This window comes from Aspergillus thermomutatus (assembly GCF_002237265.1).
Source record: "Aspergillus thermomutatus strain HMR AF 39 chromosome Unknown NODE_319, whole genome shotgun sequence".
NCBI classification, from domain to species: Eukaryota; Fungi; Ascomycota; class Eurotiomycetes; order Eurotiales; family Aspergillaceae; genus Aspergillus; species Aspergillus thermomutatus.
This window is the reverse complement of record NW_020798369.1, coordinates 1-21,579: the sequence shown is the minus strand read 5'-3', so window position 1 is coordinate 21,579 and position 21,579 is coordinate 1. Positions and strand designations below refer to the sequence as shown.

General features: G+C 48.5%; 6 protein-coding genes across 6 annotated transcripts; 3 read left to right on the top strand and 3 right to left on the bottom strand.

The window, feature by feature from the left end:
- Window positions 1–7,964: 7,964 nt before the first annotated feature.
- On the top strand, window positions 7,965–8,652 carry CDV56_102101 (putative Snf1 kinase complex beta-subunit Gal83; the record flags this gene model as incomplete). Its single annotated transcript, XM_026755720.1, has 2 exons — window positions 7,965–8,546; window positions 8,605–8,652. 2 exons carry the CDS (start codon window positions 7,965–7,967, stop codon window positions 8,650–8,652), a joined length of 630 nt encoding a protein of 209 aa, XP_026610407.1.
- A 727-nt stretch (window positions 8,653–9,379) lies between these two features.
- kae1 (O-sialoglycoprotein endopeptidase) lies at window positions 9,380–10,551 on the bottom strand (the record flags this gene model as incomplete). Its single annotated transcript, XM_026755457.1, has 2 exons — window positions 9,380–10,086; window positions 10,200–10,551. 2 exons carry the CDS (start codon window positions 10,549–10,551, stop codon window positions 9,380–9,382), a joined length of 1,059 nt encoding a protein of 352 aa, XP_026610406.1.
- A 481-nt stretch (window positions 10,552–11,032) lies between these two features.
- CDV56_101548 (ribosomal lysine N-methyltransferase) lies at window positions 11,033–12,762 on the top strand (the record flags this gene model as incomplete). Its single annotated transcript, XM_026755167.1, has 4 exons — window positions 11,033–11,183; window positions 11,295–11,893; window positions 11,964–12,191; window positions 12,262–12,762. 4 exons carry the CDS (start codon window positions 11,033–11,035, stop codon window positions 12,760–12,762), a joined length of 1,479 nt encoding a protein of 492 aa, XP_026610405.1.
- Window positions 12,763–13,221: 459 nt separating this feature from the next.
- EPL1 (enhancer of polycomb-like protein 1) lies at window positions 13,222–15,189 on the bottom strand (the record flags this gene model as incomplete). The annotated part of the gene is made up of 3 exons (XM_026754794.1): window positions 13,222–14,373; window positions 14,427–14,909; window positions 15,049–15,189. 3 exons carry the CDS (start codon window positions 15,187–15,189, stop codon window positions 13,222–13,224), a joined length of 1,776 nt encoding a protein of 591 aa, XP_026610404.1.
- Window positions 15,190–15,761: 572 nt separating this feature from the next.
- Window positions 15,762–16,660, top strand: cnaB (calcineurin regulatory subunit B; the record flags this gene model as incomplete). The annotated part of the gene is made up of 5 exons (XM_026754568.1): window positions 15,762–15,870; window positions 15,964–16,027; window positions 16,081–16,149; window positions 16,239–16,573; window positions 16,650–16,660. 5 exons carry the CDS (start codon window positions 15,762–15,764, stop codon window positions 16,658–16,660), a joined length of 588 nt encoding a protein of 195 aa, XP_026610403.1.
- Window positions 16,661–18,868: 2,208 nt separating this feature from the next.
- On the bottom strand, window positions 18,869–20,576 carry CDV56_100324 (uncharacterized protein; the record flags this gene model as incomplete). The annotated part of the gene is made up of 3 exons (XM_026753943.1): window positions 18,869–18,963; window positions 19,045–19,311; window positions 19,553–20,576. Coding segments are annotated over 3 exons (1,386 nt in total), but the record flags the coding sequence as incomplete, so codon positions are not given.
- Window positions 20,577–21,579: the final 1,003 nt, after the last annotated feature.

Here is a 21,579-nt window from a genome sequence, read left to right as displayed (position 1 = left end):
TTGTGTACTTTTACCAGTCTGCTGGACATTGGCCAAGTCGTGGGCCACAGTCTTTCTTACCAGGTGTGGTTCGGCCGTGGTCAGCAAGCCACAAGGGGCGAATCAATCATGAAGGGGACTTTAGTGAGTTTACCTGAATTCTGGGGAAGCAAGATTCGGTTTTGCAGAGACAGGCATTCCATATGGACGAGACTCCGCACATGAGTTTACAAATCTGCATTGATTTGCAAATCGCTACGGAGTAGTACTGTTGTTTCTTGTAAATTCCTACCCTTCGTACAGTTGTACTCATGATTTAGGGCAAACTATGGATAGATACATGGCTGCAGCGATGCATTGCCTTCAAGATATCAAGCAGGCTGCCCTGTGGGAACACACCATGATGCAGGACGCAAGCTTGGCAACCAAGAACAGGTCTCAGAGAGAACAGATCAGAGGAGAGTATGATAACCACATGATAACAAGTTGGTAGATTCACATACCCCAGTAGTTAGTGGTCAATTCCACGGAGTAGCAGGCTACTGAGTAGCTAGGTAATTCACTCCTTGCGGTTCGCGGGGGGCATCTATGTCCTAATCCAAGAGGACGGCCCCGGCGAATGACGGGATGTATCTACCTTACTCTGTCGAGCAGCCATCACAAATTCACTGACTTCCATTTGATTGGAACCCAGTGCACTTTTTAGTGTCGTTTCCGGCGTACCAGTCAGCCAATCCCTCCAATGGCCACGGTTGCTCAGACTCTCCCAGGCTCCCAGCGTCCCAGTCCCGAATCATGGGCCTCCAATCCAAGAGTTAGGCCATCTTAGCATTTTCCCCACTGACGGCAATAGTCCCAACGCCCAAGTATCTAGTCTACCGCTTGTTGCAACTATTTACAATCAATTCTCAGCTACCTTGATACTCCGTATGAAGCGTATTGTTATTAAGCTGAAGCAGTTCATTCTCATCTGAGTACTCCGTAATGCGGAGAAGGCAAGGTCAGCAGTGACATGTTACTTGTCCTAATAGCCTAGCCACAGCCACCTGACGATGAGGAATGCCTCGTATCGCCGCTGTCCAAACCTCATGATCACTAATAATTTAACTGTAATCATATATGTTTCAATCCTAATTCAAGAGTCATGACCAAGTCCGATCACCAAGAGGCAGACTATGGTACTCCGTGTTTGGTGGATACTACTCCGTACCGCTGTTTGTGTAGCACACCCAAAGCCGGGTGGAAATTACATTCAACAGTGAAATGATTTCGATGATAGGGTTGGTGAAGGCAACCAAATTGCCATGGGAGACCCCCACATGCTTATGGCTAGGAGCTGTCTTATCTTGTTATTGGAGATGATTGATAACTTCAGCTGGACTGGATTGCGCTCCGGAGTTTCTAGATATCTCCTGATTGCTAAACCATATATACTCCATAAAGATCAAAACGAGTCCACTGCCAATGTGTTCAGAATGAGGCCATGAGTGTATAAATACACTTCTCAATAAGCCGCCACAATGAAGGTTCTCAAGGTCTTTTGAAATTCGTCCCAGCTCGAAGCCATCGTCAGTATGCTTCTTTTGAATATCAAGTATCGACTCTGTTGTACGCAGAAGATCGACGAAACATGTATTGTTGAGTGGATACCCTGGCAATCTTGTGTTTCATTGGCTTCTTATTATTCTATGATCTATCTACTCCATATGTGCTTTTTCTTTGTCTTCTGTTTCTGTCCAAGCTGTGCCACTGCCACATGATTATTAGTACTAGCTAATCCTTAGCCTCCTCAACGCTCAGCCCTTAGTATCAATGTGCACTCCGATTGTTGCTTAGCTTTTTAGAGGAGGCGGACACAAAGTCTTGCTGTCGTTTGTAGCTACTCCATGTATGCTAGACTGGCAAACTGCTGATGTACTCGGTACTCCATCGCAAAGCCATGCACCGTTGATCGAAACTATCGTCCTGCTAGGATGCTCGACACCAATCAGCGCCTTCTTGAAGCGAAACCCAAGACTTTAGATAATCAGCCCGATCGCCATGGTAGTTGAAGGCAGTTGAAGGCAGTTGAAATTTTGAACACGAAATCTTCTAGATTGTTCCCCCAAAGAGTCATGTTTCGAGTCTGCTACAAAGTACTTGGTACTAACTAGCCCCTTGCATGGTATGGTCTGCGGTGGTAGCCTCCTTTTTTTTTTCTTTTCTTTCCTTTTTATTCGCTGATTGCTTTGCTCCACACGTCCTATTTCGATTGACCTCAGATTTCGAAACCATGCTGATCACTGTGTCCCATTCCTCTGATCATAGTGATAATGAACGTATTATGGTAGTCTAGGAGTACTGAGTAAGGCAAATAGGAGAATGAAGCTATTTACAATCATCTGACACAAACAGGGATCAAGTTTCAGATGGCGGAATAGAAATTATTCAAGGACACCACACCTGTAGACAATTATATTAAATAAGAAATAAATTAAAAAACGTGGCTTTGGCGTCTGCGCGTGTCTCATCCTCCACTTTACTGCTTGCGGAAACTTCTTCGACATGAGGCATCAATACGGAGGACTAAACTAGACTACGAGCATTCTAGCAATAATCTCCCTTTTCAACCAGGTCAGTGCTCCAGCATCATCACCCTCAGCCTCTTACGGCTTCAAAATCCTTTCGGTCCATTTTTGCCTCTTGATCCTTCAAATCCTCGATTTGATGCCGCTAGGGGTATATTCGGCGTTATTCTGGTGATGGTCACCAACAAGGAGGGGCAGGAACTTGGAACTCTAGAGGGCCCTGGGGGAGAGCTATACCCGTTATTGTTTAGTTTACAGGGACTCTTTAGTGCCCTTTTAGTGCGAAGTGACCATGTCTATCACTCTCTAGTACTAGTACTCTAGTTAGTCAAGAGGCTTAAGAGCTGGACATAAACAGCTTAGGCCTTTAGGGTTCAAGAGTCTACATTCTCCACGTAATTCTGACCACGGAGTACTCAGAAAAGTGTACAAAAAGGAGTAAGTGCTGTAGCCCTTGTCATAGGTCCAGTACTTCGGAGCAATGCGTTTTGATAAGCGATTATTATTGATAGGGATGGGAGTATTGTACTCCGGAGACATTTAGTACTCGACTCCTGAACGCGGATCTGCATTGCTCCTGTGAGATGATGAAAATGCAGCGCGGCTAGAGTGGGGGCCTCATCGATCAATCATACCTGGGCATGAATGACAGGGAATTCGAGGACTGGACTTGGGGACTGCACCTGTGAATTTGATTGTTGTTGTTAGTGTTATCTACAGGTAATCTACTTGTTGCCTTCTACCCAGGAGAACATTATTAGCAGTACTCCGTGCTCATAGTCCATGCTCTTACGGAGTATTATCATTTCTATCTAAGTGACTATCCCGTACTTCCCTCTAGGTCAGACAGTGAGAAGTGCTGCAAAGTTTAAAAATTACAGAGGACCTGGATTTTCATCAGAAATAGGTAGACTTTGCTAATTCCTCACAAAATTAGATTTCTTATTATTATTGCTGGGCCCTTATGATCCTCACAACCTAAATAAGCTCTGCACTAATTGCAATGACCAAAGTTTGTTACCCAGATTTCGGGCATGAAGAAATGCAAGGGTTTGAAACTCTCCAGCTGTCAACATTGTCGTACAAGATGTCAAGACACATTCTTGCCTCCAACGGCTCAATATCTATCAAGTTTCTCATAAGGGTTAAAGGAATTACATCATCCATTGCCTGTTCAGATTGTGTGTATACTTGCTCTCCTCCCTGCTTAACCAAAGCAAGGTGCAATTGATAGACAACCTTAGTCAAAGCGTGTTACCATTCTCTGATTCTAGGTATTGTTTTACGCTTCCTCTCTTTTAACTTTCATCCGCCATCTAATTCTATTCATTCCCGATTGGATTTTCTCCGCCGAGTCTGTGCGGCTGTCTGAGTACTCCGGCCTTTTTTGAGTTTCTCACTCTTGTCTCCGACATGTTGACTCCTTTTTAGCCTTCTGTCATATCTCGTCCGGTGGATCGCAGGATGGATATCAGTATGGGGCATGTTTGTGTGTCTTACATACTGTGAGCTTGTTTGATAGTTTTACCTGATATGTCAGGAATCATATTGTCTTGACTGTCGTTTGATCGAAGTTCGCAATGCAACTCTTTTGATAAACCAACATTATCACTTTTCATGGTGGGTTTAGTACGGCAGAATTGCTGCCAATGTTTAAAGCAAACTCCTACGCAGTGTCTGTCTTGTTGCCTGTTCTAGCAGATTTGCAGTTATGCTAACATATCGCGTTCAAGCAGACCACTGATGGAGTTACTTGCAGCAATATAGTCGAATTACCCCGTCAGCGCGATTTCATTCGATTGACTTGCCTTCTTCGTGGTCTACCCCTTTACTCCAGGTGCACCAGCTGGATAAGAGCTATGTCTGTCTACCAATCATCTGGAAAAGTAGGCCAAGGAACCGCTGTGATTGAGGGTTTTCGTCCACATTTCGAAAGTAATAACCTCAGTTCTCAGTGGGTCTCTGATTTACACAGGTGTATTAGTTACTGTGATTCTTTTCCCGGGACGGTGTCGACACAACCATCAAGGAGGACAAGCGCGACAAGCGAGTCGGGAGCTCTGAACATCCATGGCATCCCTTTTTGCCCTTCCCATTCGAGCTCAGGACTCTTTGCGCGACAACTCAAAGCAACAGGTTAGCAGAGTTCTCTCCATCACCGACTTATCATATCTTGGAGACTACAACGGGAAGTTTCCGCGAACCGATCGTCTCCATGCAGTAGTCCTTCTGTTTGTACGAGGCTCATATAACTGTGTTGACATACAAAGACATCCAATTGTGGGATAATCAGGAAGTTTGATATCATCGCAACTGTGAAGTTGTAAATCTGTCCCAGCATCTTCAGCTTTAGATTGCCCTGGGACAGATCCAGACACGAGGTATTCGTGGCTATTATGGTCAGAGCATCAAGCAAAATCATGCTGCAAGCCGTTGGCCCTGTAACGGCCATGGGTATACTGTTATTCTGTTATTCTCATTGAGCATTAAACGGTGTGACTGAAGCAGTGAAGTAGACTAGCGATTTTTCCATCAACTACGGCCGGTATCGTGGTGGCTCACTGAGGGTATTCCGTCACTTGAACAGGGTTAGGGATTCATGATGCTGTTTGCATCATTTACGCCCTAAACTACGAATTGTCTTATTCATCTTGGTCGTCCTACTTAGATTGTCAAGTCTGATTTTGGGAAGGTAGTACATGTGCATAAGCTTCTGTGATTCATGGTAATTCTCTGGTCGCAGCTGCGGTGGAGTTGGGTGAAAACGGGCTTACTTTCGGCGTACTAGCATTCAACTCTCGAGTCATTGCTCTTGTTGCTTTTGTGCGTGAGTTGTCGGGAGTCGCTTGTACTTGCAGACGGTTCATTTTATATGCTGGCTAATGTACATACATACGATCCATAGACCAGCGAAATATGACCCTCTTATGGCCCTGTGCACCGTCAGCCAGGGTCCCTCCCGGAATCACCTCATTTACCAAGCCTGTCAGCAGTTGATTGGATCCAAAAGAATCTCCGTACTGCAGTCGAGTTTTGTTTTGACGCTTCCTCCAGCTTCGATCATAGCCTGTTCAAAAGGTTCTATGGGCTAATACTGCGAGTATCCGCATGTCTTAATTCAGCCTGCTAAGCAGAATCATGGCTGAATTCCTCCTCTTCTAAGATTGAGGAAGAGAGTAAACTCCCTGTATCACCGAGCGGTTTGATCTCTCTCGTGTCAGACCATTCCACAAGAATGTCCCTAGGTGATCTTGGTTCTCTCGCAAATGGAAGCTTCCTGACTATGTTGGCGGGACGACGTAACCGAGTCTTTGATTTTCCACGACTCGGTGGATTTTCAGAGAATCCTAATGACTGATTAAGTGTCTCGACAACAAATGCACTTGTCAAATGCACTACAGTGCCGAGAATTAACCCGATGATTAGAGCGGTCGCGAAGAATAGCAGCACGGCCTGCGACACAGATCAGTCTCTTGTCACTCTAACACTCAAGAGCATGTAGCGCCGTTATGCATGAATTCGAGAGATTCTGTAAAGGAAATCTTCAACACATCCATACCTCAAATTTAGCAAGAATCCTAAGAGGAAGGAGGACAAGCTTCAAGACACCACGGCCCAATTTTAACAGTGGAGTGACCAGAAGGTTTAGTAGTCCATACGCAAAATATGCCAAAAAAGTCAGGGGGTATATGATAGAGTAAAGCAAATTTGCGACTGCTGAAGCCCATGCCATTGAAATACAAACACTTGAACTACTGCCGCATTCCCTTGATATATGGATGACAACGGAGGTACGATAGTGGGCCAACCAATTCTTGAACTCAAGGAGCTGATGGACGTTTATCAACGGTGGTTTCCCAATCCCAACCTGACCGCGAAACGATGGAGTTACAGACTCTTGAGGTTCTGCTACTGGTAGGAATGGAGTATGATGTAGGTAGGTAAAGATCCAGTGGAGCCCAAGGCCAGCCTCAGGTCGCTGCTTTCACGCTAAACCGAATCCATCTTAGCGAGGTAACTTTTGCTTGCTACTGTAGCTTACAGCGGCATCGACACCTTACCAAAAAGAACCAACCCCAGAGCTGGAGAACGGAGCCCTATGCCCTAAATGGACACTTTTGGCAAGCCCCGGAACAACGTCGACATCATCAAATGCTGTAAAGATGCCAATGATTCATTGACAGGGTGATACCTACGTACTGATTTGTTTGCCTACATGTCTGCCTGAATCACTCACTGTGCATCACACTTGCATTTAACTCATTCATTTTGCATTATTGCACATTCACTTCGCGCTTGGTCCTCGGTACAGCCCCTGGAGGCTGGCGCGCTGATGCTGGCATACTAACATACAGTAGTCACTTCTTGTCCCTCCCCCTCATTTACCCTCCGCGCACACCGGTCGTCTCAGACACCTTCGCGCTCAGATGGGCAACAATCCTTCAAAGGGCCCTTCCGGAGATGCTCCGCCAAGTTCGGGCTCTTCAAATTTATCGGCTCCAGCAGGCGATAAGAAGGTGAATCGCCGGCCGTCAACCAACGCGATATCCGGCGCAGCAAAGGCAACTGCTGCCGACCCCTCGGCGTCTGCTCAGACAGCAACAGGACATTCGGCCACAGCACATCAAACACCAGTCCAGCAGCGCCTTCAATCGCGCAACATTACACATTCTGCCAAGGGCTATTCCGAACGGCAGGACCGACATGATGCGAAGGAAGCAGAGCCTCACTACAGGGATATTCCCTCGCCAGATCCGTCCAATCCTGTTCAGGTACCTGTTTCTCGGTCTGCTGCCAGACATGATCCGGCTGTAGCACCATCTGGCCCACCTCTCAATACATATTATAGTGCATCCACCCACCTTCAACGTCCGCCGCGGATGCCCCTACCCATCGGCGATGCGACGGCTACTCCAGGTTCACCGATCATCGGACCAGAGGACTCACATATCGGGTTCGTCTCAGGCGGTCGTCCATTGAGTGAACAAGCTGGTCGAGACAATCCAGGCATCAGCAACACTGCCGTTGACGATGAGGAGACGGTAGACGAGCTCGAACCATACACCCCGAGTGGTGTAGGCAGGGCTGTACCAACATTTATCGAATGGAATGGCCCCGGAGAGAAAGTCTACGTTACTGGAACCTTTGTCAATTGGGAAAAGAAATATCGTTTACACAGAAAGTATGTAATCCTCCACTTACTGCTGTGTCTCATTCTGTCCTCTTTGTGCATGGACTTGCGAAACCATCGTGAGGACCAAAATAACTCCTTTCATTGTTTTCGGTCTTCTCCCACTCTCCTCTTCCCTTCCTTCCCGCCCTCAGACTCAGGATGCAACTTCTCGCCCTCTGGTCCAACAAGAGAATGCCACGGGTGCTAATGGATGATTCATGAACAGCGAAAGTAATCCAGGGGTCATGTCCACAACGTTGAATCTCCGCCCCGGTACACACCATCTGAAATTTATTGTGGATGGGGAAATGCGGGCTTCGGATAATCTGCCTACCGCAGTCGACTTCACGAATCATCTCGTCAACTACATTGAAGTCAGCGCGGACGACGTCAACCGGTCGCGCAGAGGAAGCGATAGAACGAACAAAAGTGCTGTTCCTTCAGGCGTTCACCCTCCCCAGGTGATCCCCCATCTTATTGGGAACGACCGCAATGGAGCCGATGTCGAAGATCAGTCCGACAAGGAAGAACCAGAGGAGATCCCCTTGGGAGACTTCCGGACTATTATCCCCCAATTTCTTGTCGATCTAGATAAGGAAGAAGACAGCCCAGAATACCAGCAAGCTGCTAATGTGATTGGTGATACTCCTACGCCACCCAGTCTTCCACTATTCCTGGGTAAATCGATCCTGAACGGCACGACACCGATGAAAGACGACAGCAGTGTTCTCAACTATCCTAATCATACGGTACTCAACCATCTCGCAACGAGTAGCATAAAAAATGGTGTTCTTGCGACCAGCGTGACAACCAGATACAAACGAAAGGTAAGATCTCCGCCAAGCACCACCATTATTTTCAGAGTATGGACTCAGCCTCGCGCAGTATGTCACAACGATATTGTACAAGCCGACCAGCCACATCACGGGCTAGTAACCCCTTGGGAAAAGGCGCCTACTGCGTACTCTCTCATACGATGCGTGATCCAATCTCGGTGACACTGCCGGTGATTTCGCACGAAATGGTTGGGTCACGGGCCTGGACTCTCGGTGTCAGTGATCCTTCGCTACAGTATACGCGACTCGCCTTTTCTCTGATTCCTTCAGAGGATCCGTTTCGACGAGGAGAAGACACTTCGTCGACTTGTTCATGGTCATAAATTCCTCCGATAGATGCACATATGTAAGAGTCTTCTCAATTCACATGCCTCAGGGCGCATGGCTACGGTCAATTTACACACAGATGATGGACGATTTCATGTACAACCGTGCGCTGTTTACATTTCATTTCTTGGTTATTACAGCATGAATGTCGATATGCAATATCATCAATTGCCGCTGCCCCTTCCAACATTTTTGTACCTTTCTTTGCCTCCTTGTGGTCATGGGCTGATGCACACTTGCGTTTGCGGTTATTGTCAGGCATCTGGTGGTCCTGCCTTCCTATCCCCATGTTTGTTGGACTAGGATTCAGCGATGTACCATTTTTACATCTTAGCTTCGTGAAACTGCAGGAGTTTTCCATACAAGATAGAGATACCAAGCTCTCTATTACACAAAGATCCTTAACAGCGACTCGTAATATTACAAGAGCAAAGATTAAAAGATGTTAATGTCCGTGGGCAGGATCGTATGTGTCCTTATTATGATCGGTGCTCATATCAATCTCTCCATTTTACAAACACGTCGTCTGTTCGGAACCGCTGCGTACAAGTCGACTCCTTCAACGGAGTCCGGAAACCCGTCTTGTACGCGAGTAAACCTGCCTGCGCGATCATAATCCCATTGTCGATACAGAACCTCTCATCCGTCGCATGGACACTACCACCGCGATCGCGAGCCATGATTCCCATCATCTCCTGTAATCGTTCATTGCACCCGACGCCGCCCACTATGAGGACTTCCTTGGAGCCAACGTGCGCCATAGCGCGCTCTGTAATTTCAACGAGCATCGAGAACACGGTCTCCTGGAGCGAGAAGCATAAGTCTGCGCGCGTGGGTTTAGAATCGTCTGCCGCATCCTCTTCTTCTTTCTCTTCGCCGTTCAAGCCGTAGGATGCAGCCAATCCGTCAATGGCGGCGAGGATACCCGAAAAGGAGCAGTCCATGCCCTTCACTGTGTACGGCAAATCGATCAGTTGCTTGCCCTTTTTCGCTAGTTGCTCGATGTTATACCCCGGAGCGGGATCATTGGAGATGTGCAATGTTCGGGCGAATCTGTCCAGGCAGTTGCCTACGGCGATATCTAGGGTTTCGCCGAAGATCCGGTACCTTTGCGAACTGTAGGCGATCACCTGTGTATTACCTCCTGAGACGTAGAGAACGACAGGATTGGTGGAGCCAGTGATTAGTCTGCCCATTTCAATATCTAAGCGAGTTGTTAGCCCTCTGCTTTTACAATCGCAGTAGGATTGTCGGGAGGCTGTCGAATGTTCGGATCTCAAGCATGAGACAACGGACAGCGTCTATGGTCACACATACGTCCAACGCAATGGTTCACACCAACCAACTCTTTGCCCCATAATAGACTCAGAGTCCGGGCAGCCACAGCGACGCTCTGAAGCGGAGCACCCATGCCAGGGCCCTTGGTAAAGCAGATGCAGTCCACATCACGGACTGAGACGTGAGCTTCTCTGAGCGCTCTCTTTACAAGCTTCACTACCCAGGAGCGATGATGCCGCGCAGTATCTTTGGGAAGAAACCCCTCGCCTGGAGGGGAGACATAGGTGTGACGAATATTAGCAAGGACCCGCGGGGTGCTGCCATCCTCGGGATGGAGCATGATGCCCACGCCAAGTTTGTTGGCCGAGCCTTCGAGTCCGATGGCGATCATGACCGGCAAGAACTATTATCGACTGACCCTCAGATTCAAATCTCAACAGATTATCACATTCATTAAAAGTGGCTAATTCGTTACGGGAGCTCGTCTGAAGAGGGGCAATCTCGGGCTTCATTCGCTATTTTTTTATCAGCAGCGTTATCGATTGGTGGACGGGCAAGCGGCTTGACACGGCGGCAGCGTTTATCCGACGACGGGGGTATACAATAATAAAGGTAAGTAAATGCTCCTCAACTACCAGCTCACTAGCACCGAGAACCCACTCCATGCATTTCTCCTCCCACAACGCTGGGTGGTCCTTGCTGATATCCCTCCATTCTCTTGGTCATCATTGAATTACTTCTTTCTCTTTCGCTTTCCTTGATAGCACCCCTCTCCCGTATCGCAATCGTCTGTGTGCAGCTCATCTCTCGGGGGTCATACTACTCCACTCCACCACCCACACAGGTCACAAACATTCTTCATCGGTAAAAGAATGTCCTCCACAGCCCACTTTCCTGATTCCGACAGCTTCCAGCGTCAGTCAGATGAGTTTATCGCATGGTTAGCTGGAAGGCCGGGTGTGAGAATCAATTCGAAAATCAGTATCGCTGATCTACGATCAAAATCTGCCGGGAGAGGTGTAGGTATGTGGCCACCCATCGGAAAGGTTTTAGATTCATCGTTTTTTTTTCCGTCCAGAAAGAAGCACCATCGTCAAAGTACCACTCTCTGATCATCTATCGTTACATCATCAGTGGCTCGGTCCGATATCTTCGACGGCGAAGAGCTTTTCTCCATCCCCCGCGGACTCGTTCTGTCGGCTCAGAATTCGAAGCTGAAGGATCTGCTCTCACAGGATCTGGAGGGATTAGGCCCATGGCTGTCCCTTATTCTGGTGATGATGTACGAATATCTCCTAGGAGAGCAATCTGCTTGGGCGCCGTACTTTAAAGTTCTTCCCAAAAGCTTTGACACGCTGATGTTCTGGTCCCCTTCCGAACTTCAGGAGCTGCAAGGCAGTGCAATCGTTAGCAAGATCGGGAAACAGGGTGCTGAAGATTCGATCATGCAGATGATCGCACCGGTTGTGAGGGCCAATCCTTCTCTCTTTCCGCCAGTTGAGGGCCTAGCCTCCTGGAACGGCGAAGCGGGTGCTCAGGCCCTTCTGGGGTTAGCTCATGTAATGGGGTCCCTTATTATGGCCTATGCATTTGATATTGAAAAGGTTGAGGATGGGGACGATGAGGACAATGACGAAGAAGACGGTTATGTGACCGATGATGAGCAGGACCAGTCATCTAAAGGCATGGTACCACTTGCAGACATTCTCAACGCGGATGCGGATCGAAATAATGTGGGTGCCTTTCTCCGCACACTCCCTCCCGGTGCGCCATACCAGTACTCATTATCTTCAATTCCTGCAGGCACGCCTCTTTCAAGAGGAGGATTCTTTGGTCATGAAAGCTATCAAGCCCATTCAGGCAGGAGACGAGATTTTCAATGACTATGGAGAATTGCCCCGTGCCGACCTTCTCAGGCGTTACGGCTATGTAACGGACAACTATGCTCCGTACGACGTGGTCGAAGTGTCGCTTGACCAAATCTGCCGGTCTGCCGGTCTTCAAAGTGCCGACATTGAAAGTCAACCTCCGGTACCTACCACCTGCTCCGTTTTCCGGTTCCAAAAATTTTTCGCGGCCCGATGATTGACTCGTATTCTAGCTCGCCTTTCTGGAAGATTTGGAACTCCTCGATGATGGATATGTCGTTCCCAGACCGTCTCCCGAGAACTCGCTGACAGACATCCTTCCGGATGAGCTTCTCTTGTTGCTCAAGACGCTCACACTTTCACCGGAGCAATTGGAGCATCATAAATCGAAGAGCAAACCTCCCAAGCCGTCCTTTGGCCACGCTGAAGCCGCCGTTCTGCTAAAGACCATCCAGCTCGTAGGCAGCCAATACGCCACAACCATTGCCCAGGATGAGGAGATCCTTTCGCGGCTCATTCAGTATGAAGCATCCCGGCCCCTGAACCAATTCGACCGACGACAGAAGATGGCTATTCAGGTTCGCCTGGGTGAAAAGTATATCTTGCAAACGCTGGCCAACGTGCTTGACGACTTCATCGCGAAGTCCGCTCCGACCAATGGAGGGTCCGACCTCAAACGAGGCGCCAACGGCGACAGTGGAGACTCCAGGAGAACAAAAGTTCCCAGGAACTGACATCTGTGAAACACATACCGCTACGCCTTGCATGGGTAGAAGGGATCATTGGTCTCTTCTGTTGTTATTTTCTTCGTTGCTGGCATCAAGCACCGCTATCCGTACACGAGTCTATCGGCTGATAGGTTTCGAAAAAAATCAAGAGGAAAGAGAACAGGCTATGTACACTAACATCCGCATAATTCCAGGGTCATGTCATGAAAACGGGTTGCCATCCACAACTATCGTCCCTTGGACGAGATAGTTGGTTCGGAGTCAAGGTTAAAAGGTGGCGGCTCGTGAGGTCAAGGTATCGGGGGGGCGGTAAAAGTACAAGTACAGAGGAGTATCAAGGCAAAAGAGATAGCAGAGGGAAACCAGGGAATCAAGGAACGCCCGCCAAATGCAAGATATGAGTGGGGGAAGATTAAAAGAAGAAGACACGAGATGAAGAGAGAAGAATAAAGCCCAGCTCATATCTCACGATGTGGAGGCAACGGCACCAGGCCCGGGGTTCGACCCCATTGTCTGCCCCATGTTCGTGGGCCCATTGTTGGTTGTGGTTTGTTCAGCCTGCAACCGCTTCTGCGCTTGAGCCTGCGCTTGCGCTTGAGCCGCTTGAGCCTGCGCATGTGCTTGGGCGGCGGCAGCAGCTTGATCTCGCGCTTTAGCAGCCATTATGGCGCGATGTTGCATGATCTGGACATCGTACTGATCACATTCAAAATCCGACTCAAGGTCCGAATCCTCTCGATCATACTTGAATCGATCAGCCTTCAGCGGATCCAGTTCGATTCTACACCGCGACACCAGATTTCGACGATCAATCATCAAGCGACCGCCGCGCCCAATGCGCCTCCTGAATGACGGTATTTTGCTGGTGTCCTCATTCATCTCCCATGTACGAGGGACTAGCTTATCTCGGAAGGAGAGGGAATTGGCTGTATCTAAGGCGGAGTCCAACATCATATTGTCAGACGAATCTGAAGAAGGAGGAGTCGGCAATTGGGTGGTGATTGCTGGGCGGAACGCAGCCTGGAAGGCTTTCTCCGGAGGTGGCGAGAGAGGCGCTCTTGTGAAATCCACATAGCCCTCGTTCCACTTGATATGCTTTGCGATGTTCTGCTTGATATCCCGCAGAATCTCGTTTTCTTTCTCTGCCTGGACGTCTTCCAGCAGTTGCAAATCGTCCGCAGCCTGAGTACCGGGCTTCTGTGGCATCCGGACCTGAGGAGCGGTAGGCCGTTGTACAGCTGGCGCCTCCGCGGGCTTCTTCTTTGGCTGCTCCGGCAAATTAGCAGACGGTTGACGAGATCGTGCTTGGATTGAAGTTACCTTCTGGTTGATAAGGTCCTCATCATCGTCTTTGATGTTGAGTTTCCTCTTCATCTCCTTCACCTCGGATCGCTGGAGGAATATCTGCCGTTCCATCGAGAGCATCTCTTTCCTTGCCAATTCCCGCTGGCGCACCAGTGCAACCAACTGTCGAGCATCTTCCAGCTCCTTTCGAAGCCTGCGCAGTTTATCGGCACTTTGAGCATCTCTGCCGCGGGTCTTCCGAATCTGACGGACTTCACGCCTACGAAAGCAGACATATGGGTCTGTATCATCGGTATCTTGACCAGTTTCGAACTGCCCAGAGTCAGTCCTGCGAAACGGGTAACCATGCGACGAGGTCTACTCACCTTGAGATTCGGCAGGAGTGGACGGTTGCCAGTGCCAATCCTTCGCAACTTCCAGTGCTCATATATGTCCTTTGCAAAACGCTTGACGCTCTCCTCTACGGTTGCATCCATCGAGTCTTGCATCTCTGCGAAACTCAGGACAGGAGGGTTATCTACAGCCGCAAATGGTTGCTTTCTCTGCGCTGTCTCCTCGAAGAAGTACATCACCTCCTCGAATTGATCCTCTGTGATCCGGGCCGACGGCTCCCGCTTCTGGTTCATGATCTTGAGGAAGACATCGTCCTCTTCAGTCAAGTTGTACGGGCATCCGCAACAGTCCTCGACAGTCGAGGAGAAGCGGATGTATGTCGCCGGCTGCGAGAAGATTGGGGGATAGAGCTCGTCATATCGAAGATTACTGAGGACGGTCTCTGGTGTGGGGATGTGAGCTTCGTTTACTTTTCCTTGGGCAGTCGCGTTGATAGCGGCTTGAAGATGGAATTCCTATTGAAAACAGGGTTAGCGGACGCTGTTCGGAGCCCAATATATCGGCTGACGAAATTTTCACTATGAGGTGAGGTTGTGATGGGGTCACGTGATATGTGCAGGGGTGGCTAAAAATTAGTCTGGGGAAAACACTGACCGACTCCTCAGCCTTCTCAACACCAGTTTCTATCTGTTGTAGGGCATTCTGGACCTCATCGTCGATGATGTCGATCTCATCTTCCCGGACAATGGGGATTGAGGCCTTCGAGGTGAGCTTTTTTGGGCGCGTCCTCCCCATTCCCCCGTACCTAGTCATACGAACTTTGGGGCGCGAATGCGGCAACGACCATGGGATAGCGGTCCCAAAAATAGTATGTATCGATAGGCCTGATCATGCGAAAGCGCGTAGCCGTAATTTTTTGATGAAATTCGATGGATGGTGGAAGATATTGACGACTGAAATCTCGTAGTATCAGCACTGGCGGTTGGGTTGACGTTGTAATGTCACCCAGGCGTGGCCCGTCTTAGGCCAGCGCACGGCCTCAGGGGTTCGCTTGCCTCTCCGTTTCCGGCTAGTGCGGGGCTGGCCGATATCAAATTGATGAACGGGTGATGTCCTTGGCATGTTATGAGCTACGTGAATACTGGAGCCGCAACCTGTGGGTAGCTAAATAGCCTTTCCTACTCGCGATCACTCCTCAAAGTTATCCGCCACTGGCTGTGCTGTTTCTGTTGGATGTCACAACCAGGTTAATAAGCACTTTCCACTAGCCTCTACTGCACATCATAGTTTATTTTGTTCATAATTTCCCCACGCTCTTATCTCAACTTTTGCATTCCCCCCTCAGCCACACACGGCCGATAATCAACATGGAGCAACCGAGTGAACCAAATAATGCTGCTATGTATGATGCGCGCAGACGCAGAGCATCTGTTGGGACATCACAGCTATTCGAAAACATTGTCTCAGCTTCAAACTGTGAGTCCTGACCAGTGGTTTTTCTTTTTCTTTTCTTTTCTTTTTTTTTTTTTTTTTTTCCCCCTTTGATTGAGACCGCGATCTAATCATTAGCGACAGTCGACAGAGATGAGGTGGACAGACTCCGCAAGCGATTCATGAAACTTGACAAGGTCCGGTCGATACGTGATGAACTATGTGAATAGCATGACTTATAATGTCGCAGGATAGCTCCGGCACCATCGATCGTGACGAGTTCCTTTCCCTTCCCCAAGTGTCCTCCAACCCGCTTGCAACGAGGTACGTGCGACAATGCCTGTCTCCTCTTATGAGATGGTGGCGCGGTGGAAAAGCACTAGGACTTCGGCGATATGCTTACCGATATGCAGAATGATCGCGATCTTCGACGAAGACGGAGGCGGCGATGTCGACTTTCAAGAGTTCGTGTCTGGGCTTTCGGCTTTCAGCTCCAAGGGCAACAAAGAGGAGAAGCTCCGGTTCGCGTTCAAGGTCTACGACATTGACCGGGACGGCTACATTTCCAACGGCGAGCTGTTCATCGTGCTGAAGATGATGGTGGGCAATAACCTGAAGGACGTGCAGCTGCAGCAGATCGTCGACAAGACGATCATGGAGGCCGATAAGGACCGCGACGGCAAGATCAGCTTCGAGGAGTTCACTGAGATGGTGGAGAATACGGATGTTAGCTTGAGCATGACACTGAGTATGTCCCCTATTGTCGCTGTTCTAGCGAGTCGTTCCAAGAAAACGACAAGACTGAACTGACCGTGTTCGAACAGGCCAAATCTGAGCGTTGCACATGAGTATATTCGATCTTGTTATCTGGCGTTGTTGTTCTTTTTGCTTACCGCCGTCGAACACTTGCCGGTCCTTTCTGTCCCTTTGGCTCTGACATGAATTTCACGATCATCGATGATCAATGACCTCTGCAGTTTAAATCCTGGCAATCCTTGAAGGAGCCACAGACACGACGACATGCACATATACAGTCCATGACCCTCCAATATATATATGCCTCACTCGTGCAACTATGCTATAGATCGTGAGTATTGTATAGGCGGCTGTAACCCCGACACAATTGAATTTGCATGCCAAAAACCACCAATGCCTTCATCACAAGAAAAGAAGCCAACAAGAAAACAGGATGTATGAAGTAACATCAGACCTTGCGAGCGATTTAGTCTCAGAGTTATCATTCGTCGACTGAAGGTAAGGTACCGAGTACCGAGTACTGGATGGTGTCAACACGTGTTACCTTATTTCTGCTCGGCAGATCTGTACTATCCATGACAAACCACCTAATAAAGGACTCGATCATGCCAATGCCTTACAGTATAATCTATGAATTATGTAAAATGTAACATCACCACAGCAACACGAGGAATTCTGGCCTGAACAACCCTGACTGAGACGAATCAAACTATCCGCTAACTGTACATTGACGGAGGTCAGCTAGAAGCATATCAGGTATGAATATGTATGCATGCATATATTAGGCTACCTCTGATCCTCTATTCCAGCTCAAGGGCTCAAAAAATAGTACATATACATCTAGCTATGGATGAATTAGCTGCAGCTCATCGCAGTCATGTCCCAATCTATTAAATTATCCATCTAGTACGGATATTGAGGCCCTTAACGTGGTTAGTGGTATGGCCTAGCGTCCGCGGAACCGGGAGCAACTCCCGACCCTTGGTGATGGGCCCGATACCACGGCAATAATAATATTCTCTGGAATCCTCCGAACTTTGTGACGAGTCGAGTGCAGACTGATATCATATCATCATGTTTTCATTTTGGTTTCATTTAGAGGACCGCTTCTTCGGACCTTTCCCTCCCTCCCTCCGATTCCCGGTTCCTGGCTTGAGTTTGAGGAATACTCCAAACGCTGATTCGTAGACTCCCTGGGTATCATGATCATAGTCATATCCGCAATGCAAAAGCGCCCCCACATCTTTCCGGCGGATTTAGACAAAATGAGGCTGACACTAGAGGCAATCTCCGAAAGAAGAAGAAAAGAAGAAGAAGAAAAGAAGAAGAAGAAGAAGAAGAAGGAGCGCGATTGGTCTATCCGCTGTAGATCGCGACTCGCGAGCTGTGGACGATCGGAGTCCGGACTGATGACCTGCGACCAAGCCATCGGATCGCGCCTCGTTGTGGTCAGTCACAAATCACAATGGTCGTGAACTCGTGATGAGCCGTACGAACCTGGAAACCGGGACCTGCTAGTCTTGCGCCGGCGTCACGCCGCGCTGCAGGCGGGCTCTATCAACCATCAATAATTGGAATTCTGGAGGTGTGACCCAATTTGCGGTACCCGGTTCACGCCCCTACAGCTTCGTCTGTTGAAGTGGTAACAGAGTAGACCACACAGAAAAGAAATCCAAGATTTTCTATCGCTAAGAAGCAGTGATGTGTCCTGAATATGCCCGGAAAGCCCCACCCGCCGATTGCACCGGAAATGCGAAAGAGTCACGCTTATATATACAGAATCGGTTGTTGCCTGGGGAGGCATCAATGATACATGAGACGATAGTGGGTAATATGCGGTTTCACTCTCATACCTCTGGAACATGAGCACCGGAAATGAGAATGGTGATGGGAGACCTCTCATGGGAGATGCCTACCCATGAGGGCTTATGGTAGCCCTGTGGGGGAAGCTCTTCAGGTCTTCATGCTCCGTGGACAATGGAGTCGGAAAATGGAATGGCCTAATTTCTCCGCCATACACGTAAAAGAAAGAGAGACATGCAGTCATGGACACATGATTCAAGAGAAGTACTCCATAGTGCGGGCTGAGAAGTGAGATCAGGGCCGTCTGATGGTTGTCTGTCATGGACGTATGAACCATAGACAGTGGCCGCTTGGGCTTGTGGGATTCGTTCTCGAGAACTAAATTAGTTCCTGCGTTAGGCCGGACGCGAGCGCAACCACAAAAGTACCGGAGTACGACTGCGCCATTGGAGAGAGCGAGCTCGAACTCGAAGGGGACCATCACTCAGGACCGCGAAGTGGTAGCTGCGGCTGCGTTCACTCCATGTGCCCGCACATTATCTGGTCGGCTTTCCATCAGATCGATACATTCCCCGAGGACTATGCCATGCGTCGCTGAATCAGATTGCTGTGCCAAATTTCTTGGAAATGGATTTTCTAGACTGATGCAGGGGTTCTTACCACAGAGTATCTCCTCCTCCCAAATGCCCATCTGATAGTCCACCAGTCCATGCTGCTCCATCTGATCGCATAACTGAATCAGTTCTCTGCCCATATCGTCCAAACGATCACTACTGAGTATTGAGGTGCTCGGCCGCTGATGGCCGGTCTGCAACATCTCCTGTGTCATATCTTTCTGTCTTTGGCAGACAGCCAACCAGCAGATGTTGAAGTCATTCCATAATTGCAATCGATCAGAATAGAGCAACGGATCGTCGCTCAAGATGCCTAGAATGGTCAAAGGTCAGCGACTAACACGCCTCATCACGAAATTGATCTTCATATGCCCGCTATGCAGGCACGAAGGTAACATTGGCAAGTGCCAAGAGTGCGATCAACAATATCAAATGATGTATTCAAGTGTGCACACGTATTGTATTCAATCTTACCATAAAAAGGTACGATTCTTGAAGGATGGTGGATAAGGTAATGAGTGGGAATTTCTAAGAAAGGCTAGGGAAGAACATACCGAGTTCCCGCGCATTAGTGACAAGCCACTCGGAAATTTCCAAGAGTGATCGCCCAGCCTCTACCAATCGGCCGGCGCGAATGTGATCGAACGTCGACCGCAATACTCGTTGAAACTGACCATATGCTTCATTCAAATCCGTCGAATCTGGAGTTACATGCTGCTGCTGCTGCTGCTGCTGCTGCTGCTGTTGTTGTTGTTGTTGCTGCTGCTGTGAATGATGATGCTGCTGCTGAGACGTTGCTTGTTGCTCCAAACGTCTTGCCGTTGTCCCTACAGGGGTAAACTCGGCCATGGTTGCGGGAAAGGGCTGCATTGCGCTCGAGCGCCCAATGGGACCGGGCTGGTTATAAGCAGCTGAAGAGAGGTGCGAGTTCAGGTAGGGCGATACCTCTGCAGGGACCCCTGTTGCCGTCGGGTCATTAGCTGGAAAGTACTGTGGAACGGCAAATTGGCTGGACAGGGCGTCAATCGCTGCAGACTGCCGTGCTGGGTACTGTGGCACGACCTCGTACGGATTCTGTGTCGGACCTTGCTGACTGAGATTATATACCATCTCCGATTCATAGGGGGCGAATGGTTGCTGTATCGACTGCTGGCGCTGTTGTTCGCGCAACGTCGTAGGATACGGTTGTAATTCGTCCCCTTGCAAGGTATCACCCTGGAACGCAGTGTCTGTGTATCCGTAGTCCATGTAGGCTGACAGCCGAGATCTTGCCGTTGCTTGCGACAATCCTGCGGGATTTCCACGTGCTGGAGGTTGTCCATGCTGTCTAAAACGATCCGCAGCATCGTGGGATGATCTGGGGACCCCTCGACGTGCCGACCCCGAGCTTGTTGTGAATCTGGAGGGATCATGCTGCTTCATGCGTCGGCTATCGCCATCCATACCACACAGTCGGTCCCACGAGGCCCTACGCCCTGGATCGAGGTCAAGAGACCAAAGCGCTTCGGGGGAAAGCGGAGGACTCGCGTAGGGTTCCAGTTTGCCGGGATTGTGTAGTTTGGTTGTTAACGACGTCGTCTGTGTAAGGGCCTTTACAACGTGAGCTCCTACTCCCTCTTCCACTCACTCATCGACTGGGACAAGCAGTTCGGAACGACGCTGTTGCTGATCGAATGTGCCGAGTCTCGTAGTGAGTCTCTATTCGGTTCAATGTACCGTGTTGCGCAAGCATGCGCAGTCTGGTATCTATCAGCAACTATCAAAGAAGATGGTTGACGCAACCAAATTGAAATGCAAAATATGTACGCATGATTGACAATGGCATACCTCTCTGAACCAGTGACCCTCTCTCGAGTCGTGGTTCTTTGATAATGGTAAACTCGTCTGATAGAGAACAAAACGCACAACAGTGCGGGCAGAAATGACAACCCGCGGGAGAGAACCAGGACAAATAATAGTTAGTTTTTTACGATTCAGAAAAAAATAAGACCCAATGACTGTAGTCCTGTAATTGCAGCCCAAACAACCTGCTCTGACAGGAGGGACACCAGAGACTTCGCGGAGAGTGGGGGGGAACAAGAGCGCAAGATGGGTTGCAAGATATACTTCGACGGGCAGTGACCAGAATAGATCAAGAAATAGGTGGTCTCTAGGGAATATATTTAAACTCTCTGGAGAAGGGAGGATCAGCATCTAGGGGCTGTATCGTCTAGAAGCAGTGCAATAGAAGGGAAAGGCTGAAGTTTGATAATCTCTTGGTGGTCTCTGTCGATGCGCTTACATACAAGCAAATCAAGCAAGCAACAAAAAAAGAGTTAAAAAAAAAAAAAAGGAAAAAGAAAAAAAAAAAAGAAAAAGGAAAGGAAAGGAAATACACACATACACACACACACACACACACAAAAAAAAACAAACACAAACAATAAAAGAAAAAACAAAAAAAAAAAAAAAAGAGAGAAAAAAAAACAAACAAAACAAAAAAAAAAAAAAATAAAAAAACATAGCAAAATATCTACTAACAATTTAATAAAAAAAAAAATCAATATCCACAGATAAAAAAAATAAATGATCATATTTTCTT